A 20,345-nucleotide genomic window follows, 5' to 3' on the forward strand; every position below is an offset into this window, starting at 1 on the left:
TGTCGGGATTCTATCCCACAGGCAAGTCAGTTTAGCGGGTTAGAGAAGGCATGGACACGCCTGACCAACTCCCCCCCCGGACCTATCAGGGTGGGATCAATGTGGCCTGCTGTCTCTCCGAACACTTTTAATCCCCAAACAACAGTCATTTTGTTAAAGTAGGACTCAAAATACTTATCGTAAAGCATCTGAACTAAATTGAGGAGAGCAGGGAAAGACAAGAGGCAAGAATGCAAATGGCCAAATTTGGTTTATTGATGTGCAAAGCAACAAAAATTGGGCCCAATAAAGTTAACAAAGATCAAAGTGCAGTGAGAGTTAACAAAATAAAAAAACGATTGATAGGTATCTGTCTTCATCTCCCATCAGTTTAAGTGCAGCAGTGCGGGTTTTTAAATAAAGGCATTCCCGCTGTCGCTACAGGACAGAGTTTCAAACTTATATATTATATTAAGTGTTATTTTAGAACGATTACAATCAAATCGGAAGCTCCCTAAGAGGGAGCGACGGATCTAGGAGGGTTAGAGTTTGCGGAGTCCTCCTGCCGAGGCTCTCGACGATAGTGAGACTGTGGTTTCCATGGAAACCGAGGACGGTCAGAAGACAAGGCACCGATCATCGAAGGTCCAGCACCGTGATGTTTGTGTCCGTTACAGAGACATGTGTGCACGCCTGAAAGAAAGAGGTGGAGGGAGATTAATCCGTGTGGCTCAGCTGGTGGCCCTCCTGCCTCTCCAAATGGCAAGGTTCTGGGTTCAACTCCCACTCCAGGACTTGAGCGTGAACATCTTTACTGACTGACCCTCCCATGCGGTACTGATGGAGTGCTGCAATGCCAGGGGTGCTGATCTTCTGGTTAAATCTGAGGGGCCCACCTGTTTGCTCGGGTAGAAGCAAAAAAAAACATACAATCCATAGAATTCCTACAGTGCAAAAGGAGGCCGAACCTGGGTCCCTGGCGCTCTGAAGCAGCAGCGCTAACTCACTGTGCCGCCCATAAAAGATCTTAGGGCACGACATTGGGAGAGCAGCAGATGAGTTTGAAATGCTTTGCAACATCCAGTGATTGTCAAAGCACTACATAATTGTCCACTAGTTGCTCACCAAGCAACTTGCTGGAGCACTGGGAGGGAACAGTGAAAAATTTTTTTGAAAACTGGAAGCCAAATGGAATCTAATCCTGGCCGGTAGCCAGATTCCTTATGGATGCCACACCCTGAGCGCTGAAGGCAGCAGTGAGCTGACAGTGGCAGGAGGCAGTCAGGACACTGTGAGGCTGGCAGTGAACCAATATGGGATTCCCCAGCTCTCAATGGGGGGGGGGGAGGGCTGGTTTTCCGAGCTTCAAGTCTAGCTTGTTCTGAGCAATGCTCATTCTTTACAAGTGCTTAACTCAAAGCAGCTTCTGAGTTGAAGCATTGTGGCCTGGCAACATCTATTCTCCCACTGCCACTGAATGAAGGTTAGGATTCAGAAACTCTGGCCAAACTACCCGTGACATTCACGTCTGGTTTACCTACTGTTGAAGAAGTGTGGGCTAAATGTTATCCAACACCCAGCCACTGCTTTCAATAAAACTGCGACTTCAGGTTCACTTCTGAGCATTCTCTGTCTGGCACTGGGAAATCAGGAAAAGCTCACCCGGGATCTGAGCTGGGTAAGTGTTCAGGACTTTATTAACTCATCTAACCCACTCCCACAGCAGAGGATGGAGACAGGGGCTGAATGCTGATCGCAATCAGCTTTGGTGCATGGGGGAACTTCTCTGAGGAGAGGGAAAGGGATTAGAGTTTCCATTCAGCAAGCTACATGCAACAGACGCTACTTACACTGAACAGAGGCGGTTCCTTGGGATGTGGGTGGAAGCCCTTCTGCTTACAGACAGAGATCTCATCCATACCGTGGTCCGTCAGCCTGAAGAAACCGGACCTAAACAGACGCAGAGATCAGTCAGAGCACAGAGCGAGGAGCACCAACCACACAAAAGGCCACAGCAATCCTCCTCACTACGAACGGGACAGGAAATCTGTACCCAATCATAGAATCACCAAGTCCTTACAGTGCAGAAGGAGGCCACTCAGCCCATTATGTCTGCATCGACCACAATCCCACCCAGGCCCAATTCCCCGTAACCCCTTATATTTGCCCTGCTAATCCCTCTGATGCTAAGGTTCCATTCTGCATGGCCAATCCATCTAAACTACACATCTTTCGAGTGTGGGAGGAAACCGGAGCACCCGGAGGAAACTCATGCAGACACAGGGAGAACGTGCAAACTCCACACAGACAGTGACCCAAGCTGGGAATCGAGCCCAGTTCCCTGGCACTGTGAAGCAGTAGTGCTAACCACTGTGTCACCGTGCCACCCCATGATATCAGGAAGTAATTCTTCATGCACAAAGTAGTGAAAATCTGGAACCTTCTCCTCAAAAAACTGACGAGACTGGGGCTTATTGGAAATTTCAAAGCTGAGATCACTAGATTTTTGGTGGGTGGGTGGGTCAAGGGATATGGAGTAAAGTGATGGGCTAACACGGTGGCACCGTGGTTAGCATTGCTGCCTCACAGCACCAGGGACCTGGGTTCGATTCCGGCCTTGGGTCACTGTCTGTGTGGAGTTTGCATGTTCAAGAGGTGTGGAGTAAAGTGGTGGACTAAATGGACTTAGGATACAAATCAACCAGGTTCCAGCTGAATGAAGGAGCTGGAGGGACTGAATTCCTGTAGGACTTGGATAAGGTTTCATTCGGAAAGCCGAACCAGTACTCTGACCTGAGGCAACAAGACAGGCAGAGGCAGGCAAGAGAAAACAGATGAGCTGAGATTCCAACAGCCGTTCCAAAACTGCTGCGCGAATTTTCTGAGAACAATGCCAGTAATATTTGCATACACTTTGACACTGGAAAAGTGAAAGCAGTGCAACCTTCTGTCTTCATGAACAGTTATGGGGAGGGCGGGAGGGCAGAGTGTGAGGATTTCCTCCCACAATCCAAAGATGTGCGGCTTAGGTGGATTGGCCATGCTAAATTGCCCTTAATGTCAGGGGGATTAGCAAGATAAATACGTGATGCTACAGGACAGAGCCAAGGTGGGATCATCATGGGTACAGGCTTGATGGGCCGAATGGCCTCCTTCTGCACTGTAAGGATTCAATGTTAGTTGGCATAGCTCTAATTTTAAGGTTAATCTATCTTCCTCTGAACTTTTACCAATGGAAGACATAAAGTTTATTTATTTATTAGTCACAAGTAGGCTTACATTAACACTGCAACCCCAGTCACCATACTCTGGTGCCTGTTCAGCTCGCACTGAGGGAGAATTTAGCATGGCCAATTCATCTAACCAGCATATCTCTGCACTGTGGGGGGGAACTGGGGCACCCGGAGGAAACCCATGCAAACAGGGGAAAACATGTTATCTCCTCACAGACAGTGATGCAAGCTGAGAATCAAATCTGGGTCCCTGTGAGGCAGCAGTACGAACCACTGTGCCACTGCTACCGCAATCGGGGGAGAAAGAGACAGAAACTTTTTAATCATAACTTTCTACACTGAAGGGAACAGAAGGCCTACTGTTTAGCAAGCTATTGTCAAACTTTAACCCTTTGGATGTTAGGTGAAGTTTGCACTCTTGAAACGGAGCACACACTGATCCCATCGCACACTCACTCCTGGTACTTGGGCGAACAAACGATGGCGATGGCCTCTGGAAGCATGATCTGGTAGGAGCTGTGGGTGTGGAGGTCCACGCTGGACAGGAAGGCAGTCTGGGTTGGATGGGTCTGGGGACGCACAAGAGAGAGATTACTTTCAGAATGATAAACAATCCACCATCGTTAAAATAGACATCAGCGTAGCCCAGGAGAGGAACAGTGAACAACAGCAGGCGGTAGGTTCAATCGCGTGATTCTCACTTTACTGCCCTGACACAGGACATCGCCAATGGAAGATCGGGGCATCAGCACACACCCAGGCTTCTGCGCCCACATCATGCCAATCCACAACCCACCCCTCTGCTTTCCCATTTTATCATTGCAAAACGAGAAGGTGTGAGGGTGGGGGAGGAGAGAACAGGTCACTCTGTCTGTGAGAACGTGAAGATTAAACAAAGAAGAATCACAGAATCCCTGCAGTGCAGAAGGACGGCCCATCAAGTCTGCACCGGCCACAATCCCACCCAGGCCCTATCCCCATAATCCCCATGCATTTACCCTGCTAATCCCCCTGACACTGAGGGAGAATTTAACATGGCCAATCCACCTAACCTGCACATCTTTCAGACTGTGGGGGGAAACAGCAGCACTCGGAGGAAACCCACGCAGACATGGAGAGAATGTACAAACTCTGCACTGACAGTGTCCCAAGGCCAGAATTGAACCCTGGCACCGTGAGGCAGCAGAGATAACCACTGTGCCACCCTAAAATCCGAAGGGAATACAATTTTCCCTTTCTTCCTGAAGATCTCCACACTCTCCCAGCCTGAAAGCTCCCAGAATTAGCCATTCCCCATGCAGGTGTCTCAACAGTGAGGACAAGCAGCATATTTGGGCGGCATAGTGGTTAGCACTGCTGCCTCACAGCACCAGGGACCAAGGTTCAATTTCTACCTTGGGCTGCCTGTGCAGAGTCCGTACCTTCACCTGTGTGGGTTTCCTCCCACACTCCAAAGATGTGCGAGTGAGGTGGAGTGACCATGCTAAATTGACCCTCATGTTACGGGATTAGTCGGGTAAATGCATTGATTATGGGAATAGGACCTGGGTGGGATTGTTGTCAGTGCAGACTCGATAAGCCAAACACCCTCCTTCTGCACTGTAGGATTCTACGATTTCATGGTGGGATGCAAATTTTTTTTTTATTAGTCACAAGAAGGCTTACATTAACACTGCAATGAAGTTACTGTGAAAATCCCCTAGTTGCCACACTTCGGCGCCTGTTCAGGTACACTAAGGGGGCAACTTAGCATGGCCAATACATCTAACCAGCATACCTTTGGACTATGGGAGGAAACTGGAGCACCTGGAGGAAACCCACACAGACACGGGGAGAATGTGCAAACCCACACAGTGACCCAAGCCAGGGATCGAACCCAGGTCCCTGGCGCTGTGAGGCAGCAGTGCTAACTGCTGTGCCACCATGCCGTCCTGAATGTCGTTCCAAAGCTCAGTCCAGTTCATTTTCCAGGGAGATGCACTGGATAATGATTGAGATTGATTTCACTCCATCCAGAATGCAGCACTAACACCCGCTCCTACAGCCTGCTTCTGATCCAGTGGCTTAGCAACAGAACACAGAGTTTCCTTCCCAGAGCTACAGCAGAATCCCACTCACATGGATCCAGCCCAAGGTTATTAGGTCATCTCGATCCTGAATCAGGAAGAGGTCCTCTTCGTTCTCCGTGTTACAGTAATCGGGACCCGCAGTCTGTTTAGGCACCAGAACGTGGGTTATGGTAAACTCATTCTGCATCTGGAGACAAAATCGAACAGATCAGGATACAGTGCAAGTGCCACTCAGCTACAAACCCAAAGAGCTGCATTGCTGGCTGGGCCCAGCCTTTCTTGCCAATCCCTAACTGTCCCTTGAACAAGTGGTGGTGAGCTGCCTTTCTGAACTGCTGTAATCTATGTGTTAGATATGCCCACGGTGCTGTTAGGTAGGGAGTTCCAAGATGTTGACCCACTGACAGTGAAGGAAAGGCTGATATATTTCCAAATCAAGTGACGGAGGGGAACTTGCAGGTGGTGGTATTCGCCATATATCTGCTGCCTTTGTCCTTCGGGATGTCGTGGGTTTGGAAGGTGTTGTCTAAGGATGAGTTGCTGCAGTGCATCTTGTAGATGGCACACACTGCTGCCACCGTGCGTTGGGTGGTGGAGGGAGTGGATGTTTGTGGATGGGGTGCTAATCAAGCGGGGTTGCTTTGTGTCGAGCTTCTTGAGTGTTGTTGGAGCTGCACCCATCCAGGCAAGTGAGGAGTTTTCCATCACACTCCTGACTTGTGCCTTGCAAATGGTGGACAGGCTTTGAGGAAATGGGTAGTTCAGACATACATTAAATGGACAACAGGGACTGGATTAACGCCCCCCAACATATGGCCTTGGTGGGATCTATAAGATGCTGTTCCCATGCCTCCTCTGTATTGAAAGGAATTTCGAGATAACACGTACGTGTCTTACAGCTCAAATGGATGAACAGAAGTAGAAAGGGAGATGTACTGCAGGTCCCTCACTGCTGTCTGAACATTTCCTCTCTGATCAGAGTGGCAAATCAATATTAGATTAACTGACTACAAATTTATTGTCCTGTCAGCTACCAACACCCATCACACCTCTCATTAATCATCTATCTCTGTTGAATGTGCTTTGCCAGAGCCCGCACGATCTCCTGTCGGGCACCGGGAGCCGCGGACACCTCCAGTTACAAAGCCAGAGAGTTTGCGAGTCTCACACACACACACGATTCCTACCAGTTTTCCGCACAGGATGCCGCAGGTTTCCACCCCTCGGGCAGTGTTGGTCTCGGCCAGTTGGAGAAATTGATGACACAGGCCTTTGGGAACCACCACGTTCCGCAATTTGTCTGCTGAGAAATCTGGAGGAGGCGAAACACACAGATTCCCGATGTTAGCAACCCCTCGAGAATGGACACGACATTCCTCTCCTGGCCCCAGCCGCCCAGTTGGGTGGAGGCTGGTCCAGCCTCCCATCATCGAGGTCACAACAATCAAAGCAAGGACTGTCTTATCTGTGTGGGTATGGTCCAGCTCCCTTTTGGGGAGAATGAGGTGTATTCAGCTGGGGGCGAGGGATGGCTGCAGGGTGTGGGGGCCCATTCGAGTGACCACCCACATTCACTTCCTGGCTGGCCCTAAAGGCAGGCCGCACGGTTTAGTCTGCCTGAGCAGGCAAAACGCTTTTATATCTTTCCAATTCTTAATCAAAACACAAGAGCAACTTTCCCAGTAAGTGTAGCTTAAACAAAAGTATCTGCTGCTCATTGAGGGGAATCACCTCAATAAAAGCTCAGCCTTCCAAGAGTTCCCACTCCGAGCGTTGACCCTACACAGTTGGAGGGTCAAATGAATTGAAGTGACTCGAATTTCAATCTGACATGAGCAGAACTGGCAACACAGAAACAGGCCACTTGGTCCAACAGGTTTGTGGTCTACACATGCCTCCCCCAACTCCATTCCAGCTCACAATTCTTGCTATTCCTCCCCCTCTTAACTAACTCATCTGAAAGATGTCAACTACTCTTGGTAGGACAGCAGGGGCCTCAGGGAATGGTCTCTGTGGGTCCTCCCAGCTCCAGGTAAAGATCCTACGCTCAGAGTGACACCCACAGTGGATTTTCAGTGCCAGAATCTCAAGGGGGAATAACTGTTTGCAGACAGAGGGAGGATCCTTGGTGAAGAGGGCTGGAACTTCCGTTAAGCACTCATGAGGAAGGCTATGGAAAACTTCCTCACGTATTCTATGCCCCAGTCACATGGCTTATCGAATTTGAAAATGGGGAACGGCTCCAAGCAACTGAAGAAGCAAATGCTGAACTGAGAGGTGTGGGGAAAAAAAAGAGTGGAGGATCTCTGCTTGGCTAGATTACTGCCTGGTCTGTGTGGTAGCGCTGTGCCACATTCACACCATTCTCTGGGTAAAGTCTTTTCCCTGAATTACTTACGAATCTAAACGTGACTATCCTACTGATCCAGACTCTTCATAATCCTAAAGACCTCAATCAGATCACCTCTGTTTTTTTGGCACAGTGGTTAGCCCTGCTGCCTCACAGCGCCAGGGACCTGGGTTCGGTTCCTCCCGTCACAGCCTGTGCACAGTCTGCATTCACTTCCCTGTTCTCCCTGTGGGTTTCCTCCGGATTTCTCCCACAGTACAAAGATGTATGGGTTAGGTGGATTGGCCATGCTAAATTGTCCCTTCGTATCCCAAGATGTGGAGGTTCGGGGAAATAGCGGGATAAATACATGGAGTTAAGAAGATAGTTGGATACTGTACTAGTTGGAACTATTGGATAGTTGGTGGGACAGTGCAGACTTGATGGGCCAAATGGCCATCTTCTGCACCATAGGTATTCTATGAAACAAAGAATGTCAGCCTGTTCAAACGTTTCTGACGGTGATTAAACGGTACAAGTGAGTATGTGATTGAAATGACAGAGTGTATATGGCTCAGTCCTCACTGTTCCAGTTGGTTCCAAGAGTTGCAGGTTTCAGTGACCGATCGACCACCGGCGGTCCAGCATTCGGGACCTTTGCAGCAGGCGGCGCTGTAGGAAGATTATCCGGTGGTCTCTGGATGCCTGGTATCAGAGGACAGTCTATGGACAGGGGGGAGTTTTCTGGTTTGGAATACTCCTCCAGCACTTTCAGCCTCTCCTTCTCCAGCTCCTTCCGCCTGATCATCTCCTCAAAGGCGTGGAACTGCTCCTGCTCCGCTTGCTGCTGCCGCAGGCGTGCCACCCGCTGCTTTTCATCCTCCAGTTCCTGCTGCCGCACCAGCTCCTGGGCAAATTTCTCCTCCTCCTTTCGCTGAGAAGAGGAAGAGAGAAGGGTCAATGATAATACAGAGTGTCACTCCCTCACAAGGGAGGGGTCAGTGATAATAGAGTCCGTCGCTCACTAACACAGAGGGGTCAGTGATAATAGGGAGTGTCACTCGCTAACAGAGCGAGGTCAGTGATAATAGACAGTGTCACTCACTAACACAGAGGGGTCAGTGATAATAGGGAGTGTCACTCACTAACAGAGAGGCATCAGTGATAATAGGGAGTGTCACTCACTAACAGAGCGAGGTCAGTGATAATAGGGAGTGTTACTCGCTAACAGAGCGAGGTCAGTGATAATAGACAGTGTCACTCGCTAACAGAGCGAGGTCAGTGATAATAGGGAGTGTCACTCACTAACAGAGCGAGGTCAGTGATAATAGGGAGTGTCACTCACTAACAGAGCGAGGTCAGTGATAATAGACAGTGTCACTCACTGACAGAGCGAGGTCAGTGATAATAGGGAGTGTTACTCGCTAACAGAGCGAGGTCAGTGATAATAGGGAGTGTCACTCACTAACAGAGAGGGGTCAGTGATAATAGGGAGTGTCACTCACTAACAGAGCGAGGTCAGTGATAATAGGGAGTGTCACTCACTAACAGAGCGAGGTCAGTGATAATAGACAGTGTCACTCACTAACAGAGCGAGGTCAGTGATAACAGACAGTGTCACTCACTAACAGAGCGAGGTCAGTGATAACAGACAGTGTCACTCACTAACAGAGAGGCATCAGTGATAATAGGGAGTGTCACTCACTAACAGAGCGAGGTCAGTGATAATAGGGAGTGTCACTCACTAACAGAGCGAGGTCAGTGATAATAGGGAGTGTCACTCACTAACAGAGCGAGGTCAGTGATAATAGGGAGTGTCACTCACTAACAGAGCGAGGTCAGTGATAATAGGGAGTGTCACTCACTAACAGAGCGAGGTCAGTGATAATAGACAGTGTCACTCACTGACAGAGCGAGGTCAGTGATAATAGGGAGTGTCACTCACTAACAGAGCGAGGTCAGTGATAATAGGGAGTGTCACTCACTAACAGAGCGAGGTCAGTGATAATAGGGAGTGTCACTCACTAACAGAGCGAGGTCAGTGATAATAGACAGTGTCACTCACTAACAGAGCGAGGTCAGTGATAATAGACAGTGTCACTCACTAACAGAGCGAGGTCAGTGATAATAGACAGTGTCACTCACTAACAGAGCGAGGTCAGTGATAATAGACAGTGTCACTCGCTAACAGAGCGAGGTCAGTGATAATAGGGAGTGTTACTCACTAACAGAGCGAGGTCAGTGATAATAGGGAGTGTCACTCACTAACAGAGCGAGGTCAGTGATAACAGAGTGTGTCACTCGATAACTGTTCCTCGTGGGGGAGGGTCGCCAGCAACGCCGAGGGATGGCTGTTAGGGATATGTTTTCCCCTCAGTTACAGTGTTTGCCTGGGTTCCTCTGCTCACAAGGTCCTGCTCTTGGAGGAAGATGCTGGATAGCTAAGGTGGTACAGTTTGTTCTGCTCACCTTGTGCGGAGCTGTGCTTACCTGGAGCTCCTGATGCTCGGCATATTCAATGGCGTATCTCTTCAGAAGCTCACTCTTTAGCTGCTCGGCCCTCGGGAATGCAATCTCTTTCAGCTTCTGTCACACACAGGGAGAGGGAAAGCACAAAGTTTCACAATGGGCAGCTTCCCCCTGTCAAAGCTTCACTCACAGCATTGCAACTGGCACTGCACACTCTTTTCAAACCCTACAGTACAATCAACGGCGGCACAGTGCTTAGCACTGCTGCCTCAGAGCGCCAGGGACCTGGGTTTGATTCCCAGCTTGGGTCACTGTCTGGAGTCTGCGCATTCTCCCCGTGTCTGCGTGGGTTTCCTCTGGGTGCTCCGGTTTCCTCCCACAGTCCGAAAGACGTGCTGGTTAGGTGCTAAATTCCCCCTCAGTGTACCCAAACAGGTGCCGGAGTGTGGCAACTAGGGGGGATTTTCACAGTATGCCTTCATTTGATGACAGTTTCCTGGGAGCTGTTAAATTGAGAAACTCTTTGCAAATGTCAACTGATAACTTGATCAAAAAATTGTCAAAGACACAGAGCTTTAATTGCTGCCCAGTCCCTTCAATGCCCTTTCTCTTCATAGGGCCAATGGGATCATCACCTATCCTGGAATATAATGGCTCAGAGCAAGTGTCATCCCATCAGCTTTTTTCAAGTCCACCCCTCCCAAATCCCCAACAATTCTGAACCTTGCCCAATCTGACCAGGATTGGGTCACATGGTGCTGGCTCCACAACCTCACCTCCGAGACCCTTCTGACAACTCAACTATGGGGGGCACCATGGGTGAGCCTGATCCCAGCCTGGCATGCCAGTCAAAACATAGGAGATAGTCATTGACTTCAGGAAGTGTAAAGGACAACGGGGACAAAGTCGAAAGGGTCGAGAGCTTCAGGTTTCTCGGTGTCCAGTTCACCAACAACCTCTCCGGTCCCCCATGCCAACACGATAGTTAAAGAAGCCCCACCAACACCTCTACTTTCTCAGAAGACTAAGGAAATTTGGCATGTCAGCTACGACCCTCACCAATTTTTACAGATGCACTATAGAAAGCATTCTTTCTGCTTGTATCACAGCTTGGTATGGCTCCTGCTCTGCCCAAGACCGCAAGAAACTACAAAGTGAATGAAGCCCAGTCTATCACTCAAACCAGCCTCCCATCCATTGACACTGTCGACACTTCCCGCTGCTTCAGCAAAGCAACCAGCATAATTAAGGACGCCACGCACCCCAGACATTCTCTCTTCCACCTTCTTCCGTCGGGAAAAAGACAACAAAAGTTTGAGGTCACATACAAACCAACTCAAGAACAGCTTCTTCCCTGCTGCTGTCAGACTTTTGAATGGACCTACCTTGCATTAAGTTAATCTTTCTCCACACCCTATCTTTGACTGTAACACTACATTCTGTACTCTCTCCTTTCCTTCTCTACAAACAGTATGCTTTATCTGTATAGCACCCAAGAAACAATACTTTTCACTGTATCCCAATGCACGTGACAATAATAAATCAAACAATACTTTTCACTGTATCCCAATACACGTGACAATAATAAATCAAACAATACTTTTCACTGTATCCCAATACACGTGACAATAATAAATCAAACAATACTTTTCACTGTATCCCAATACACGTGACAATAATAAATCAAACAATACTTTTCACTGTATCCCAATACACGTGACAATAATAAATCAAACAATACTTTTCACTGTATCCCAATACACGTGACAATAATAAATCAAACAATACTTTTCACTGTATCCCAATACACGTGACAATAATAAATCAAACAATACTTTTCACTGTATCCCAATACACGTGACAATAATAAATCAAATCAAAGCCCGGGATCCGTGGCACCCTGACAAGGAATCCCAGCGCCCTGGCAGTTATGGTGCTGAGAGCTGGGAGCAGCAGTGTGGGCACTACATCCCAGCCACAACACAAAAAACATATTGTCCACCCCTGCCCTTCAAATTACATCCAACAATGGGGACTCATTATTCTGAATACAATATGCTGAGAAACAGCTTGAATACACACACACACACTGACCCATTATTTTATTCCCATTTGTAGCAAGCAGCAGATCAAGGCAGGAATTCTTAACTGATCAGAGTTAATCGAGGTAGAGCGAGAGCTTCCCCCTGGGCCCCTCCCCACACACACACACACACACACACACACACACACACAGTATAGCTGCAGATCTGAGTAACCGCACAGAACAAGCTGCCCCAGGCAGCAGAACATAATGACAAGGCAGCATGGATAAACTAGGCAAATAGCAAGTGTGGCACTCGACTCCACTATCCCAGCACCATGACTGTGTGAAATGCTACACCAAGAGGCTCCTTCTCACCTTGATCGTCTCCTTCTTCTCTGGAATGATGCTGGTTTTATATTCTCGGTGCTTGGGTAGTTTTTCCAAAAACAACCTGGGCGATAAGCAGAGAACAATAATGTCACACCCGGGACAGACATGACAGGTGATCACAGAGACACAAGACAGAGAGAGCTTTCACTGAAATTACTCGTCAAGCCTCCTTAGACAACACCTTCCAAACCTGTAACCTCTCCCACCTGGAAGGACAAGGGCAGCAGATACATGGGGAACACCTCCAACTGGAATTTCCCCTCCATGTCACCCACCATCCTGACTTGGAAATGTATCGGCGGCTCCCTCACTGTCGCTGGGTCAAAATCCTGGAACTCCCTCCCTAACAGCACTGTGGGTGTACCTACACCACAGGGATTGCAGCAGGTTCAAGGCGGTGACTTACCCAACACCAGCTCAAGGGCAATTAGGGATGGGCGATAAATATTGGTCCAGCCACCTACGCTCACATTGGATGAACAAATGAAAACTTCTATTTTAAAAATGTCCTCCCGTCCTAACTAGTTTCATAATCTCAGCGCTGCGCTCCCTCGGCGCTGACCCTCCGACTGCGCGGCGCTCCCTCGGCGCTGACCCTCCGACTGCGCGGCGCTCCCTCGGCGCTGACCCTCCGACTGCGCGGCGCTCCCTCGGCGCTGACCCTCCGACTGCGCGGCGCTCCCTCGGCGCTGACCCTCCGACTGCGCGGCGCTCCCTCGGCGCTGACCCTCCGACAGCGCGGCGCTCCCTCGGCGCTGACCCTCAGACAGCGCGGCGCTCCCTCGGCGCTGACCCTCCTTTAGTTAACCAGCACCATGCAGTATAGTCAGTGATCTTACGTGATGTATTTATTGTAGAGCACGAACGCGCTTTCCAGGTTGCCTTCGTCCACGTAAACAGAAGCCATGCGTATAATTTCCACTCCGGAGCGGAAGTACCTCCGTGGAGGGACATCATCGTTCACATCCACCGAGCTGCCCTTCTTGGTGAGTGCCCGTACCCGCTCCTCGGGAGACAAACTAACATCAGAATGTTCCGGCATCGCACACTGCTCACTCTAGCCAAGGGAAAGGATTGCTCAGTGTCAGAACACAAGGCAATGCCAACCAGCTCACAATCACCCCTCAATGTACTGATCAGTAAAGGGCACACTGTGTTACTGCCTGACCTATTGATGAGTGGGACACTGAGATCCCTGGGGGTCTCTGCCATGGCCCCCTTTGCTCAGGCTCAACTCTGATGCTTCCACAGTGAAGCACCACCTCAGGTAGCCAACATTGGAATGGCTATCGGTGGGCGGTCAACGCCGGTGGAACTGAATTATAGTGGAAACGGGCACCTCCAGGCGTGAGCAACTGGTGGCACAGTGGTTAGCATTGCTGTCTCACACGCCATGGACCCGGGTTCAATCCCGGCTTCAGGTCACTGTCTGAATGGAGTTTGCACATTCTCCACATGTCTGCATCTTTCCTCCAGGTGCTCCGGTTTCCTCCCACAGTATGAAAGATGTGCTGGTTTGGTGGATTGGCCATGCTAAATTGCCCCATACTGTCTAAAGATGTGTAGGTTAGGGGTATTGGCCATGCTAATTTGTTCTTTAGTATCCAAAGATGTGTAGGTTAGGTGGATTGGCCATGCTAAATTCTCCCTTAGTGTCCAAAGATGTGTAGGTTAGGTGAATTGGCCATGCTAAATTGCCCCTTAGTGTCTAAAGATGAGCAGGATAGGTAGATTTGCCATGCTAAATTCTCCCTTAGTGTCCAAAGATATGCAGGTTAGGTGGATTGGCCACTGTAAATCCGTGGAGCTACAGGGTTAGGTTGGGGGAGAGGGCCTGGATAGGATGCTCTGTTGGAGAGTTGGTACGGCTTGATGGATCGAATGGCCTCTTGTTGCACTGTGGGGATTCTATGATTAGAAGTAATGGGGTAGCAGAGTGACAACGGGTCAAGATTCCCAGGGTCTGATCAACTCCAAGACTGGCGATGATGGAAGAATGGGAATAACAGGCAGCCATTCAGCCCCTCGAGTCTCCTCCGCCACTCATTCAGATTGAGACTGACCCTGCGCGCCTGCCATGTCCCTTGATCGCTTTGGTTGACAAAGATCGAGACATCTCAGGTTTAAAATTTACAACTGATCGAGCATCAGTTTCCCCTTTGGGGAACAGCGTGCCAAATTTTCACCATTACCGAGTACTGACTTCTCTCCGGGCAAGAGAATGTCAAAGATTCACGCCATTTGGAGGGGAATTTAAATCTCAACTCAGTCCTAACTGGCCAACCCTTTATTGTGAGACAGTGATCACTACTTGTGGGCTCTCTCTTGCCTGCATCCAGGGGAAACAGCCTCCCAGTATCAACACTGTCACTCCCTCTCAGAATGTGATGCTTCAATTAGATAACGTCTTGTTTTCCTAAACGCCTGGGGAGTGTCAGCCTGCGTCACTCAAACCTCTCCTCGTATAATGGACCCCTCAATCCAGAAACCAGTCACTGCGCTCCCTCTCCCTCAAATGAGGCCTCCCTTAGTTAAGGAATCCAAAACTGTGTGCAGTGCTCCAAATGTAGTGTCTCGCATACCTATATAAACCCAAGGAAGACTTTGTGGCTCTTCTACACTAATAGGAGAATGGGAATTAGGAGGGGGAGTAGGCAATTCAGCCCTTTGACACCATTTAATATGATCATAGCTGATCTTATCCTGGTCTCAACTCCACTTTCCTGCTTGCTTCCCGTCGCCCTTTATCCCACTTTCCATCAGAAACATATCTCTTGAATCTGCTGTACTCTGGGGCAGAGTTCCACAGATTCACAACCCTCTCAGAGAAGTAGTTCTCCTCATCTCAGCTTTGAACCCACCTCCTTTCACTTTATATCTATGACCTTTTGTCCTAGACAGTCCCACAAGGGGGAACATCGATTCAATGTCCATTTTATCAATCCACTTTAACATTTTATATACGTCGATCAAATCCCCCTCATTCTTCTGAACTCCAGCAAGTACAAGCCCAAGCTATCAAACCGTACTCTTCGTACGACAGCCCTTTAGTCCCTGGAATCAATCTGGTGAACTTCTTCTGAACTGCTTCCAGTGCCACCACATCCTTCCTCATATCAAAAGACCAAAACTGGACACAATAATGTACTAAAGACTAAAAGACCATCCAAAATATTTGCTGTACTTGTACACTACATTTTTGTGATTCACATACAAACTTTCCCTTTTAAAAGAACAAAGAGATCTAGGGTTACATGTTCATAGCTCCTTAAAAGTGGAGTCACAGGTAAAGAGAGTGATGAAGAAGGCATTCGGCATGCTTGGTTTCATCGGTCAGAACATTGGGATGTCTTGTTGAAGTTGTACAAGACATTGGTAAGGCCACACTTGGAAAACTGTGTGCAGTTCAGGTCACTCTATTATAGAAAGGATATTATTAAGCTGGAAAGAGTGTAGAAAAGATTTACTCGGATGCTACCGGGACTTGATGGTTTGAGTCACAAGGGGAGGCTGGATAAAGTGGGATTTTTTTTCTCTCTGGAGCGTAGGAGGCTGAGGGGTGATCTTATAGAAGTCTTTAAAATAATGAGGGGCACAGATCAGCTAGATAGTCAATATCTTTTCCCAAAGGTAGGGGAGTCTAAAACTAGAGGGCATAGGTTTAAGGTGAGAGGGGTGAGATACAAAAGTGTCCAGAGGGGCAATTTTTTCAAAGAAGGTGGTGAGTGTCTGGAACGAGCTGCCAGACGTAGTAGTAGAGGCGAGTACAATATTGTCTTTTGAACACAAGAAATAGGAGCAGGAGTAGGCCATCTAGCCCTTCGAGCCTGCCCCGCCATTCAATAAGATCATGGCTGATCTGTCGTGGCTCAGTTCCACTTTCCCGCCCTCTCCCCATAACCCTTAATCTCCTTGCCTATCAAAAGCCTATCAACCTGCGTCTTAAATATATTTAGCGAGGCAGCTTCCACCACTTCAACGGGCAGAGAATTCCAGAGATTCACCACCCTTTGAGTGAAGAAGTTCCTCCTCAACTAAGGGGGGCGCTCCCCCCTTATCTTGAGGCTGTGCCCCCTAGTCCTACTGTCCTTTCTGAGCGGGAAGAGTCTCTCCACCTCTATCCTATCCATCCCATTCATCATCTTATATGTCTCAATGAGATCTCCCCTCATTCTTCTAAACGCTAACGAGTACAAGCCAAGTTTATTCAGCCTCTCCTCATAGTTCAACCCCCTCAACTCTGTTATCAGCCAAGTAAACCTCCTCTGCACTCCCTCCAAGGTCAAAATATCCTTGCGTAAGTGCGGCAACCAAAACCGCACACAGTACTCCAGCTGCGGCCTCACCAGTGCCCTGTACAGTTGCAGCAAGACCTCCCTGCTTTTATATTCAATCCCCCTCGCTATGAAGGCCAGCATCCCATTCGCCTTCCTGACCACCTGCTGCACCTGCAGGCTGGGTTTTTGCGACTCATGCACAAGGACCCCGAGGTCCCTCTGCACCGTTGCATGCTGCAGTTTTTTGCCATGTAAGTAATAGTCCTTACCTTTTTGAAAAGCATTTAGACAGTTACATGGGTATGATGGGTATAAAGGGATATGGGCCAAACACAGGCAATTGGGATTAGTTTAGGGGTTTAAAAAAAAGGGCGGCATGGACAAGTTGGACCAAAGGGCCTGTTTCCATGCTGTAAACCTCCATGATTCTAAATCCATCTTCATTCTATTCAATCATATTATCTCCATATATTTTTTAATGTGCTATCTTCATAACAGATGCAAGCATTTCCTAGATGCTTGATTGTAAGGATTACTGGCCTCCTGTTCCTAGCTTACTCCATTCCAGCTTTCTCGAAAAGCAGGCTTGTACTTGCCATCTTTTAATCTGCAGGGAGCATTCCAGAATCTAGGGAGGTGTTGCTGGCAGGGCAGACATGTTGTCAAAGTTTTGCATCTTGCACTCAACAGGATAAATGCAAGAAAACCTCATTTCAAACAAGCACAACTGCAGGAGGAAAGAGTGCCAATTGTTCTCTGATTGGGTGAGGCATTGCCATGGCAAAAGTCTCATCGAAGTTCATATATCTTAGAATCCCTTCGGTGCAAAAGGAGACCATGTGGCCCATTTAGTCTGCATCAACCACGATCCCACCCAGACCCTATTCCTGTAACCCCACATATTTACCCTGCTAGACCCCCTGACACTAAGGGACAATTTAGCATGGCCAACGCACTTAAAGTCTTTCGGACTGTGGGAGGAAACCAGTGCACCCGGAGGAAACCCACGCAGACACGGGGAGGACATGCAAACTCCACACAGACAGTGACCCAAGGCCAGAATTGAAACCAGGTCCCTGGCGCTGTGAGGCAGCAGTGCCAGCACATCACCCGTATCAGTTCCCCAAGCTCCAAAAAAAGGCTTAAGGCTTGAATAAATTCCTTTCGTCTGCAAAGTATGGGCGTATGAGCTTATGGGTGGTGCGGTGGCACAATGGTTAGCCAGGGTTCAATTCTGGCCTTGGGTGACTATCTGTGTGGAGTTTGCACGTTGTCCACATGTCTACATGGATTTCCTCCCACAGTCCATCAATGTGCGGCTTAGGTGGATTGGCCATGGTAAAATCGCCCCTTAATGTCAGGGGAATTAGGAGGGTAAATATATGGGGTTCCAGGGACAGGACCTGGGTGGGCATTATGTCGGTTTTGGCTTGATGGGCCAAATGGCCTCCTTCTGTAATGTAGGTTCTATGATTTAGTATAACCTGTGATAATGTTGCTTCTGGCAAGAGTAATTCAGTCATTTTACAGCCTTGAATGATTACCTTAAAGTAGTTACAAGCACACTCAGGATTGGTCAGCAAGTGCTGCCCAACTGTGGAATCATATTGAACAGCATCTCTGTCCCTAATTTGGTATCCATGGTGAACTTTGATATCCAATTACTTGTTCGCAATCCTTAATGTACATTATGAATAACTGGCATGACCCCTGTGGAATCCCGCTTTGTACCTTCCTCCAATCTTCATCATTACCCTATATCCCTTAATCTCTGCTATGTTATAGAATTATAGAACGGTAAGAGCACTGGAGGCCATTCGGCCTGTAGTGCCTCTGCTGGCTTTCTGCACGAATAACTCAACTTGTTCCACTTGCTTGCTCTCTCCCACAGTTCCTGTTCAGGACAACTTGTTATCGAATCAACTTTGTGCCCTAACTAATTGAAGGTTTTTTGAAACTCTAAATATATGACATTCACTGTAATACTCTCGTCTGCTATTTCTATGTCAGCTACCTGGTCAGCTGGAATTTCTCTGGGGGCTCAGTCACTTTACAGGGCACTACGGTGGGGGATTCTTCAGCTGCACTCCATTAATAATAATCAATGTGTTCCAGCTCATACAGGGGACCTGGTTATGGATAATAGTGGTGGAAATCGGTTTGAGGAGCCTGGCTCCCCGGGAGAAGGACCCAGTTGTTCGGGGGGGGAAGGTGGGCAGGAGGGCTGGCCATGTGGGGGAGGGGCCCGGCTGTCAGGGGGAGGGGCCCGGCTGTCAGGGGGAGGGGCCCGGCTGTCAGGGGGAGGGGCCCGGCTGTCAGGGGGAGGGGGCTGAGCCACTGCTGATGCCATTTGCGGTCACGATCCCGGATCACGCCCTGCTTCTCCCTCCCGATCAACCTCCGCGCCTTCAGGCCGGTATTCTACTCCCAGCCCTCTGGAGGATATAAAACAGAATAGAGAGTGGGTGACCGAAATGCCTCACTTACCCGTCCGAGGCCCCCAACCGTTTCGATGCTCGCCTCCCGTTCACTGGAGCCAGGATGAGCGACAGCGACTGGGCCCCAGCCCTGCCCACTCGCGCTGCTTCTTGGGAAACCCCCGGGCGGTGGCAAACCCCGCCCACTGAGCAATCCCCGCTCACCGGCCAATCACAGCGCGGGCCTGCTCAAACCTCACCCACCGGCCAATCACAGCGTGGGCCTGCACAAACCCTGCCCACTGGCCAATGACAGCGCGTGCCTGCGCAAACCGCGCCCACTGACCAATCACAGCGCGCGCCTGCCCAAATCCAGCCCACTAACCAATCACAGCGCACCCCAAGACAAACCCCGCCTACTGACCAATCATGGCGCGCCTGTCCAAACCCTGCCCACTGACAACCCAATCAGCTGGGTCCCGCCCAGCTGTCAATCATCAGGAACCTTTCCTCTGGACATTAACACTGCAATGAAGTCACTGTGAAAATCCCCCAGTCACCACACTCCGACGCCCATTTGGATACACTGAGGGACAATTTAGGACCGAACCAGCATCATGTCTTTCAGAGTGTGGGAGCACCCGGAGGAAACCCATGCAGGACAGGCAAGACCATAACAAATAGGAGCAGAATAGGCCACTCAGCCCATCAAGTCTGCTCCACCATTCAATCATGGCTGATATTTTTCTCATCTCCATTCTCCTGCCTTTTCCTATAAACACTGATCTCCCTTATTTATCAAGAACATAAGAACATAAGAAATAGGAGCAGAAGTAGGCCATCTAGCCCTTCGAGCCTGCCCCGCCATTCAATAAGATCATGGCTGATCTGTCGTGGCTCAGTTCCACATTCCCACCCTTTCCCCATAACCCTTAATCCCCTCTCTTATCAAAAAACCCATCAACCCGCGTCTTAAAAATATTTAGCGAGGTAGCCTCCACCACTTCAATGGGCAGAGAATTCCAGAGATTCACCACCCTTTGAGTGAAGAAGTTCTTCCTCAACTCCGTTCTAAACCGTCCCCCCTTTATCTTGAGGCTGTGCCCCCTAGTCCTATTATCCTTTCTGAGCGGGAAGAGTCTCTCCACCTCTATCC

General features: G+C 49.1%; 1 protein-coding gene across 1 annotated transcript; it reads right to left on the bottom strand.

Moving 5' to 3' along the window:
• Positions 1 to 233: 233 nt before the first annotated feature.
• LOC145361392 (STAM-binding protein-like) lies at positions 234 to 19,358 on the bottom strand. The gene is made up of 10 exons (XM_080217094.1): positions 19,260 to 19,358; positions 13,335 to 13,552; positions 12,481 to 12,556; positions 10,101 to 10,196; positions 8,196 to 8,544; positions 6,469 to 6,593; positions 5,331 to 5,468; positions 3,669 to 3,781; positions 1,830 to 1,929; positions 234 to 672 (listed from the first exon to the last, which is right to left on the bottom strand). Exons 2-10 carry the CDS (start codon positions 13,535 to 13,537, stop codon positions 616 to 618), a joined length of 1,257 nt encoding a protein of 418 aa, XP_080073220.1. The 5' UTR covers positions 13,538 to 13,552; positions 19,260 to 19,358; the 3' UTR covers positions 234 to 615.
• Positions 19,359 to 20,345: the final 987 nt, after the last annotated feature.

This window comes from Carcharhinus amblyrhynchos, chromosome 34 (genome assembly GCF_965287045.1).
Source record: "Carcharhinus amblyrhynchos chromosome 34, sCarAmb.v2.hapA, whole genome shotgun sequence".
Lineage (NCBI taxonomy): Eukaryota > Metazoa > Chordata > Chondrichthyes > Carcharhiniformes > Carcharhinidae > Carcharhinus > Carcharhinus amblyrhynchos.